The 10,720-nt window shown below is 42.6% G+C and overlaps 1 protein-coding gene across 1 annotated transcript in view; it reads right to left on the bottom strand.

Moving 5' to 3' along the window:
* Positions 1 to 2,662: 2,662 nt before the first annotated feature.
* The window catches only part of GLP2R (glucagon like peptide 2 receptor), a 50,084-nt gene continuing 42,026 nt past the window's right edge, over positions 2,663 to 10,720 (bottom strand). Inside the window, exons 12-13 of the mRNA XM_075111200.1 lie at positions 8,772 to 8,813; positions 2,663 to 6,600 (exon numbers count right to left, since the gene is read on the bottom strand). Of these exons, the coding sequence (XP_074967301.1) occupies positions 6,262 to 6,600; positions 8,772 to 8,813 (381 nt within the window). The 3' untranslated portion in view covers positions 2,663 to 6,261. The remainder of the gene's footprint in view (positions 6,601 to 8,771; positions 8,814 to 10,720) is intronic.

Genomic DNA, 10,720 nt, shown 5'->3' with positions numbered 1-10,720 from the left:
TACTGGGCTTAAAATCAGAGTTGACTCCAGAGAAGGCAAAGAAACAAGCTGAACAACAAACAGGGAGACCAGTAAGAATTTGGCTGTGATGGGGGAAAGTAATCATTACAATGTGATGACCATGATACACAAGGAAACATAGACTTCAAGCCTTTGAGGCCTGGTTATGTGACAGCTCCAATTTCATTTCCTGGAGCTAATGCCACAGTTTAGAAGCAGCTGCTTCTCACTTTAGTTCTGTGTGGATCCAGGGATGACTGCAAAGATATCTAAATACATCATGACATTTAGCACAACAGATGCTTTCTGAGATTTGTAACGTCAGATTGAAAAGAAATAATAAAAAATACCAGAATTGTGGTTTCTATGAAAGCTGAAAAGATGATGTCAGTAAAATATACTTGATTAAATAAAAAAAGTACTAATGTCAGGAAGCATTTTAAAGATCACAGAATTCCTCTTACTGGCAGCAGACACTGATGGCGGCTCACAGCTTGGATGCATGTAGTCTCTGCTGGGTAAAAAGACTGGCTGGATGGCCGAGCCCAGAGAGCCCAGAGAGTTGTGGTGATCAGAGCTAAAGCCAGTTGGCGGCCGGTCACAAGCAGGGTTCTCCGGGGCTCGGTGTTGGGGCCAGTCTTGTTTAGTAGCTTTATCAATTATCTGGATGAGGGGATCAAGTGCACCCTCAGTAAGTTTGCAGATGACACCAAGCTGGGGGGGAGTGTTGATCTGCTCGAGGGCAGGAAGGATCTGCAGAGGGACCTGGACAGGCTGGATCGATGGGCCGAGGCCAGTTGTGTGAGGTTTAACAAGGCCAAGTGCCAGGTCCTGCCCTTGGGTCACACCAACCCCAGGCAACGCTGCAGGCCTGGGGCAGAGGGGCTGGGAAGTGCCCGGCGGAGAAGGCCCTGGGGGTGCTGGCTGACAGCCGGCTGGGCATGAGCCAGCAGTGCCCGGGTGGCCAAGGAGGCCACCAGCCCCCGGGCTTGTGTCAGCACTGGTGTGGCCAGCAGGAGCCGGGCAGGGATGCGGCCCCTGTGCTCGGCCCTGGGGAGGCCCCACCTCGAATGCTGGGCTCAGGTTTGGGCCCCTCGGGACAAGAAGGACCTTGAGGGGCTGGAGCGTGTCCAGAGAAGGGCAGCGGGGCTGGGGCAGGGTCTGGAGCACAAGTGTGCTGGGGAGCAGCTGAGGGAGCTGGGGGTGTTTAGCCTGGAGAAGAGGAGGATGAGGGGATACCTTATCGCGGTCTACAACTACTGGAAAGTAGGCTTTGGTGAGGTGGGTGTTGGTCTCTTCTCCCAAGTAACTTGTGATAAAACAAGAGGAAACAGCCACAAGCTGCATCAGGGGAGGTTTAGATTGGATATTAGGAAAAATTTCTTCACTGAAAGAGTTGTCAGGCATTGGAACAGGCTGCCCAGAGAGGTGGGGGAGTCACCATCCCTGGAGGTGTTCAAAAAACATGTAGACATGGCACTTTGAGAGAGTTCATGAGGCACGCGTGTGTTGGGTTGACTTGATGATCTTAGAGGTCTTTTACAACCCTAATGATTCTATGATTCTAAAAGTATGAAAATTACTGAAGGAAATGAAAGGAAGAAGCTGTATCCTGAAAAGAAAGACAGTTCCTACAAAGTTGAGGCAGGTATGCAGCCTGCCTAACAACCTGGTTCCCTGGCCAAATAATAAGCCAATATAGCAATGTCAAATGGGAATGCTAGAGTAGGTAGGAAAGTGAGAAGTGCTATGGGAGACCCAAAGATGATGTCAGCTGGCAAACTGAGGACACCGTACATCCCTAAATGCATCTTCTGCCATCAGGCTGTTGTGGAAGTACCACTAGAGGAGCTTTGACAGTTGCAATGGGGACTGCCAGCAACATCAAATGCTTGCTAGAAGGATGTCAGAGGAGTGGACCAAGAGACAACAGGTTGCAAAACACACACATAGTCAAGTGGAAGTGGTTTGCTCTCCTGTGAAGGTAAAGAAGCTGACATCAGCCTGGGGTGAGGGGATTATGTCCAGGACGTTGTGGCCTACAGCCTCCTGAGGAGGTATGTCATCGTTTGGCATTTCTCATCCTGCTGCTGTCTCATACACTCAAGGTTGTTTTCAGTTTCCACTGAAGACCGAACACTCACAAAGATCAAGACTGCTGAAGAAGGTACATGCCTGCTGGTGCAACTTCCCTTCCTCCAGTTCTCATATCAGGCACAGGTTATGGGATGTCCAAATAGACTCAGAGGTGCAGCACCAGCTTTTTCACCTCCTGTACTTGAGGCTGGAGGTGTAGGGATAACAGTAATATGCCATAGTTTTGTTGGTATCTAAGGCAGACCACCTCCCATGCCAACCTCAACGTCCTAGAGGGAAGACGACTGGTTTAAGAACAAGTTGTCATAGGACACTTTGTTTACCTATTTTATTAAAGTTGTCTTTTCTCTCTTAAGAAAAAAGTGATGTATTGATTCCTGTTTGCACTGAAACAAAACAGACTGTTAGCTCTGGAGTATCTCCCAGACATCCAACCTTCCCAAACTTGACCTTTTCATAGGATTCAGTGAGGCGGCACATGTGTGAACCTTTGCCTTACTTCACTTCTCTTTGGTGCCCTGGGAAGTGAGAGGTCAAACATGACAGAACTGGCACATGTCTCTTAATCTACCAGATTTATTTCATATTTTAAAAAAGACAAACCAGTATTACTGATTACAAGGCATAACTGACAGACAACTCTCCAGACTGGAGTGTTTGTGCTTTACTATTTGAGCCTTTGAGGCATAGACCCTGGTATGCAGAAGCAATATATTTAAACAAAGAATGTGGCTACACATTTACAATTAGCATATAGTTGACATTTCTGGCCATAGAAGGAATCTTTGTGTCTGGAAGGTTGTGCTTTATGTGCAGTAAAACACAAAAATTTATAGCATGTCTCACAGCAGATTATTAAGATTGTATAAACCTTATTCATACAAATCGGATCTGTTATTACACTACATCTAATGGGAAAGCTCTGTTGAACCCCACAAGCTATTTTGGGCTTGAAATTCAATACTTTTGTCATATAAGTTTTGATGGAAAGCAAAATCCCTGGCAAAGACAACTTCAAAGCTGTGGGAGTCAGGTTTTAGCATAGGTTGTCTCTGATGTCCTGAGCATGAATAGCCCACCTTGTCTTCCTTATTGGACTGACTCAGCAGAGACCAAACTCAACAGGACCGTGGGAGGGTGGGCTCTCTCACTGAGAGGGAAGAAGCGTTTAGTTCACACCAGTCTTTTTCCTAAGGCGAAGGCAGAGGAAATCTGGGGAGTAAAGCTGAGCAACTGATTGACAAGGAGAAAAATCCCATTACTGGGGCTACAAAAGCATAAAACTCTGGGCAAATGTTAAAGTTTTTGTTGTCTGATAATTAATCTGTGTGCAAATTGGATAAATAATTTACACAAAAAATCACTTGCAAACAAACACCAGTTTGGCTCAATCTGCCTTCTCCACCTCTTGTTTTTGTCCGAGCAAGGTCATATTTCTTGTCCTTTCTCCCAGCTGTTTCTGTCTCTCCAGTCTGTGCACTTGCAGGAAGCCTGGCAAGGCATTCTGTCTTACATCCCAAGGACCTGCTGCAGCTTTTCTAATCAGCTCCTCCGGCCGCAGTGTCCCTCCTGCCACCCATGGGCTCCACAAAGGGCAGAAGGAAAATCCTGGGAGGATACCTAGCTGCAGACCTTCACCTTCCTAGGAGGAGAGTCAGCTATTTTTGCTGAGTCTTTGCAGCTGTTTTCACTGACTCTATAACATGTTTGAATTGTTGAGTCTGCTGCTGTCTTCTAGGCTGCTTAGTATTTTATTTAGAACTGAGGAAAGATACATTATGTGTGTGGCCAGCCAGATTTAACAACTTCTGTACTTTAGTGATATAATAAACAATGCTATATTTTTCTGATGCAACTTACTGATTTATCTACATACAAACATGCTTTTTGAAGGAATCCACATGATGATTGTTTTTATCAGGCGTTCAGGGTCTGCTTATATAAGAATGATTTTTGTAAACTGAAAGAAGCGAAAAGACCATACACAGAGAGAGGAAAATGCACCTAGCGGGGACTGCTGCTGAAAGCACAGGAAACTGGTTTCTTGACCATTTGAAATACTTTAAAATGCAATTAACAAGGAAACTATTTTACTGAAACACAGTAAAATCTTACAATTTTCACATTTTTAACATCCAAGTAAAATGCATTCTAAACCACTTCAGGCTTTTTACTATCCTAAACAACAGCTCTATAAGAAAGAATTCTTTTTTAAATTGGAGAAGACATGGTCAATAGATATGTAGTATGTGGTGCTTGTAGGGGGTGGTGGAGAAATCCACCGCAGTAAAATGTAAAAAGATAAACAGAGTGCATATTCTGGTAAAAAGCCTTTTAAAACTGCAGATATATTTTAAAATGGATCAAATATTTACATTTTATTAATATTTTATCAAAATATACAACCTTGTATTGATTAAATAGTTTAAATTCTTAATACTCATAGAACTGTAAAAGGAATATTTTTTTTAAAGTACCAGAAATACGATAGCTCAAATGTGGTCTTGACCTAGTGCAAGTCAATGAATTTATCTGTTCTTTGCAAGAAAACAGTATATCATAGCTGGTAAAGTTTACATGTCTAAACATTTTTAAAAGCACTGCTAAATTATATAAGCTGCATAAACTTAGTCTGCTCAAACCACACGTTGAAGATATAGGCTATCTGTGTCAAAAAAGTGCCATTTGCAATTGTAAAGCTGGCAGCAGGGGTCTAGGGACAAAACAACCCCATGGGGAGGGGTAAAAGCAGGGGAAGTCAGAAGGGCAGCCACAGTGTTGGCACCTGAGAGAAGATGTGTGAATAGAGCCCATGAGCAGCCCTGAAAATTACTTATTTGACATACAGCCTTTGCTGGAATCACAGGCTGGTGAGGTTGGAAGGGACCTCTGGAGGCCACCTGGCCCAGCCCCCCTGCTCAGGCAGGGCACCTAGACCCCGGTGCCCAGGATATGTTTTACTATATTTGCAGGCATTTAGGTTAAAATAGAGTGCTTGCCAGTAAAGTACAGGAAAAATTCATAACAAATGCTATGTAACTAGCGGCAGGCCAGATAGTTATACATGTGTGTGCCTGCAGTATACATTTATGTTGTAGATAAATATTGCCCGCTAGCCTTTCTGTTGCCTTTTTCTTTTTCCTTTTCGGCATACCCATTGGCTCGTGTTTGGAAACTGGCTCACAGAATATCAACAAACTTAATTAAATTTCATAGGTGTCCGGGTGAGCTGTATGTGACTATTAAAATTTCATCACAGTTCTTGTTAAATGCTGGAAGAAGGATTTCATAATATTCTTTTAGTGCTGTCACAATCCCATGTCATTATCCATTTTAGGTCCCCTGGGAGGAAGGTGGAAGCAGCTTTTACCACTTATTTGGGCCACAGGTAGGGAAAACCTGCAGATGTATCAAAGTGTGTGGCTTATGTAACCAAAAAAAAAAAAAAAAAAAGGTGAAAAAAAGATGAGCAAAGAAAAATTGTATAAAAGCATTTCATTTGGTCACTTTCTAAAGCAAACATTTTGGTCTTTCATTTCATAATGACTTTTCCAGCACTAAACTTTAAGAAGATGATGCTCAAAAATGCAAGCAAAAGTTTGCTTCTTCCCAAGCTTTTTTTTTTTCTCATTAATATATATAAATCCTTTCATTTTGCTTAAACAAAATGTGCCTGGTTTGGTCTAAAACTGTTCTTTTTGAGATGGGGGATGGTTTCAGTCTGTGGAGAGAAGTGTCTTCTACACACATATCTCTATTTATGAAACACACCTATGAAAGAGAAAGCAAACAACTTCTCTGTTACGTGAGTACAATGGCAGTCAAGCATGGATGAAGCTGCTGGGACACAATGTGAGTGTCCAGAGCCTACTCATTTCCAGAGTACATCCTGCTCCCCTGTATACATCTCTTTCAGCATCAGTTATCTTTCAGACAGGTCAACACAAAGCATTTTTTGATCCAGCAAACCTGTTCTACCCCAGCCACACAGGTTAGCAACATCCAGATCAACATTTTTCTCAGATTAAGAAAACGGGGACAACTGGGACATCAGCTGCTTCCTCCTTGCATTGCACATCCCAGAGATCTGTACAGTCTGGAGGTGAGAGAAGATCTTTCAAAATACTGTGGCTGTTGGAAGGTGTTGTCCTAGTGGACAGCTTTCTAAATCTCGCTTTCTTCAAAGACTTCCTCGGTTGTCTCTCCAGTGGTGACTTCTCCTTCACTGCTGTCTGACATGCTTGCCTGTGGACGAGATGGGAGATAACAGCCTGGCTCTGGGCTGAGATCTGTCCTCTGCTTCACCGGCACCTGCTGGAGCTGCATGCCCCAGGGTTTACTTGCTTCCAGGCACAAGTGGTGTTTGCTGCCAAGGTGCCTTTTTCTTTGTTTCTGCGAACATTTCCTGAGGTATTTTATGTTTTCCCCAAGAAAGCAGAATTTACAGCCAAAGGGATCTGCCAGCAGGAAGCGGGTCCACTGCTTCTGGAGCTCTGCTTTCACCTGGTGGGAGAAGAAAACAGTCTGCCCAAGATGATGACTTGTGATGACCCTGAAGTCCACTAACCCAAATGCTAGCTGTAAAATGAGAGGGACTGTGGAAGTGCTGAGCTTCCCGCACCTTTGGGGTGCACCTCATACCTGGTGAGGTCCTTGTAGGGTAGAAACAGACTTGTTTGCTAAGTTAGTCTTAAGATTTCACCCTCTTCACTCTAGCTTAGGAAAGTTTTTCCTAGCCCCTGAATTTCCGATACACTGTGATCCTAATGCACATATGTGGGAGAGATCAAGTGACTCATGTTTACAGCCTGATGAAGTGAGGAGGAGGAAAGCCCAAGGGATGTGGAAATGAGCACCACGCAGCTTTGCTAGAGTGTTGTGCTTGGATATCTGGTTTGTTTTGTTAAAGCTTTTTATCTGGCAGCCTGCCTTTAATCCTTAGCTACGAGTGTCCTGCTGCCTGCACCACCCAAGCAGTGCAGCAGACGGAGGGCAGGCTCCAGGCCCACTAGAGGAACGGGACATGCCCTTGCTCCAACCAGCAGGTGCTTTGGCCTGAGAGCTCAGCTGGATCAGGAGGGAGGAGGCCAAAAGAGCAAATTCTGATGAGAGCTTCTAGCAGTTCTGGGCCCTTCACAAATGTTTGACAAGTGTTCCTGTGTTGCAGAGAAATGCCAGCTCTCTTTTTTAAGTCGTTTCAAAACTGCTCCAGGTTTTCTTGTTAAATATTAGGAGCACATGGACTACCTTTTGTATGAAGCCCATCTCATTTGTTTCACTGGTGCCTTTAAGAAGGCGTCCAAATTCATGTACCTGTGTCAGTGCAGCTTGTACCATGCCAGCTGGCTGTGCCAGGCTCTTAAGTGCTACTGGTGCTGGAAACGTGCCTGCTTATTGCAAGTAGTGGAGGTCTGCAGCTGGACCAAATATAAGGGAAGTCCAGACAGTGAGATTCAGCTTAGAAAATATGTAAAATTAAGTGATATTAATTCCACAGCCTGCATAACATAATTTTCTGATGTAGCTTGTAGCAAGTCAGTGTGACAAGGCAAAGGCAGCATGCAGCTGTTGCCGTGATGCAGGCCCTGGGTTGTACGGGCAGGAGTGGAGTGAGTAGATAAGAGAAATTATTGTTCTCCTTTACTCAGTAACTGTCAGATGACTTCTGAATACTGCATCTAATTTTGGGCCCCCAGTACAAGAACTGTGTTGAACATATCAGCAGAGATCAGGGCTGGAGCACTTGCCTCTGAGGAGAGGCTGAGTGGATGGGGCTCATTCACACTGAAGGCCTAAATACTGCCTATGAGGAGATCATGGAGGAGATCGAGCCAGGCACTCTACAGAGGTGTCTAGTAGGGACGAAAGAGACAGTGATCACAATTTGAAATAAAAAGGGAAGTTCTAACAGAATATATGGAAAAGATATTTCCTTATGAGTACAGTGAAGCACTGGAACAGAGGACCAGCGAGGTGGTGGAACCTCTGTCCTTGGTGGGGGGCAAATTTCAGCTGGGCAAAACCCCAGCAACCTGTTCTGAATTCAGTGTTCACCCTACGTTGGGCAGGAGGTTAGCTTTCTCTGCTGTTATCTCTTTGCATAAGAGACATCACTGATCTGCCTAAATCCTAGCTTGGAGCAAACTGAATTCCTAGCTGTCCCTTGAGGCATAGCAGGAGACAACTTCCAGGCAAGGAATCCCCTCACACCAACTTCAGGAATGTCCTGAGCAGTGCACGTGTGAAATAATTTTTTAAACATGTTGCTGTCTAAGATATTAAAGCACCCCAAATTTGGTTGATCCACATGGATTTTAGGGGTAAACTAAGAGAGGGTTTAGCTTAGCCAAACATGAAGTCTGGGATTCCAGCTGATTAAAAGAGTAGGGTTTAGGTGGCTGAACCATAAGCCTCTACCGATATTTCAGACGTCCAGGCTATCCATACCCCCATAGTGCTATAGCCACTCACAGTCCAGTGGAAATACTTCGCATCTGAACCCCAGACCTGTGAGAGGTCTCACTGTTCTCTTTGTACAAAACAGTTATATGGGTTCAAAAGAATGCACACACGGTCTCAAACAAGCAGAGTTAGTCAGCGTGTTCATCCTTCTTGGTGTCATTTATACACTTTACTCATCAACTAAAACCTTTTCCCATAGCATTGTTTCTTACCTCTCCATTGGCAAAGCAATATAAAACTGCTACAAAAAAACCCTGTAAGAGAAAGACAGTAAGAGGAAAAGGTTAGAGTGTACAGGAAATACCTGAAGTTTTAGTTTAAAAATGACATTAGCATTAGAGCCATAAGTATAAACAATTCTTCTTAATTGTCAAAAAGGAAACTAGTTGCCTGTATTTACTTACTATTGAAGTACCATTAACTTGTTTTCATATGGTGCCTTAGCAAATGTAGGGCACGTTTGGTACAGATGCTGAAGAAGAGAGACTATACAAGCCAGTTTGACCTTCGATGTTATCTTCATTTTGCTACCACATAATTGTTTTTTTCCAAACTACTGCTGTTACACTGTGACCGCTGTTATTTATAAACATGGTAAAAGAAAAAATTGCAGCTTGGGGTCTCATATTATCCATGTGCTTCTTTGAATTTGTCATGAGAGGGATCTCATTTGGTTGCTTTTTAAAAATTAGTGATATATTAAGTGATTAGTACTGGCATAAGGTTCAGCTGTATTAAGGGTTATGGCTATTTTGAATTGCCATTTTTCCTTTGAAATTGATTTAAATAAACACCTTTAAAAAAATTTAAAGCCTAGAGATAAAACTTGTTTTAAATCAACCCCAAAATTACTCTTTCCATTTTCCTCTGTCTGTATTTGATCTCAGATCAAAACTGCTTCCATGCATGCATGTCAGCCTAACAGCCTAGCACATATATGCAGGTTTATTACCATTGCTTCAGGAAATGCACTTCTTTTGGTATGTCTAGATATATCTGTGACACAAGTTCTGATGAAGAGCATAAATACTGTTGACTATCAGCCCCAAGGCAATGTTCATATCACAAGTAAAAAGGTGTCGTAAGTATATATAATACAGCTGACATAATTAAATTGTTTTCACACTCTTACTTTTCCAGAAATGTTTCTGGTTTTCTCAGACAAATACTTAAAAAGAAATTTTACCCACATAGCATCTTGACATACACAGCAGCTTGAATATTTTGTATTATATCTAGCATTAACCAATAGCATTTTGAGCCTAGTTAATTTTCTAGCAATCCTGAAAAGTTTGGAGACATTAATTCTTAAGCATATGTGCAGTAAGTATGAGAAAGAGCAGTTTATCTGCCACACCAATGGAAATGGGGACAGGAGAAATGGCAATCATAATTGCTTTTTCCAGGTATTTTAGCTCAACTATATTTTATGCTTCACCTGGGTTATGGTAGCAAGTTATAGGTAATTTTGACATGTCATTTATCAATGTAACTTTTAAATAATCCTCTGCATCTGAATGATTTCACAGAAGTATGCAAAAAAAACAACCACAAAATATTGGGGCCATTAAAGTTTATAATAGATAATGTTTTACTCTGGGGATAAATTTTGGAATAGTAGTTATAGAAGACTCAGAAAACATGGGGAGAGATTCTGATGGGCAAGTACAAATTTAATAGCTTAAAAGGCACCTTCTTATGGAGAGCTGCTTCTGCACCTGGAGATAGTTCTCTTCTTTGGGTAGAAAGTTAGTGAAAATGTCACCTGGATGGTTTCTTTTGTGTTCTGAGCACAAGCTCTAAATTTGGCCTCACAGGTACCACAAGCAGAAATAGGATCTAAACTACATGGTGCTGTTAAGTCCTGTGACTGCTAAGCCTGATGATATCCACTGCCAGAAATGTAGAAACTCAGCAGATTAGGAGACTACATTGTGAATATTATTGGCACCTCTGTGTTGAATGTAAATTTGTAAATCCCTATGTGAATTCAGTTCACTGCTGCTGCATGATCAGAACATGCAGTGACAGGCAGAAGCACTGTAAAATCACACCAGAAGGTGGAACATTCAGTTGACCATTCATGTTTGATGTTAATTTTATAGCCTGATTTCTTTAATGCTTATATTAATTCTTTTTGCAATACACAGAACTTCATACT

The sequence above is a fragment of the Phalacrocorax aristotelis genome, chromosome 16, assembly GCF_949628215.1.
Source record: "Phalacrocorax aristotelis chromosome 16, bGulAri2.1, whole genome shotgun sequence".
NCBI lineage: Eukaryota > Metazoa > Chordata > Aves > Suliformes > Phalacrocoracidae > Phalacrocorax > Phalacrocorax aristotelis.
The sequence above is the reverse complement of the archived record's forward strand: the minus strand, read 5'-3'. Positions and strand labels throughout refer to the sequence as shown.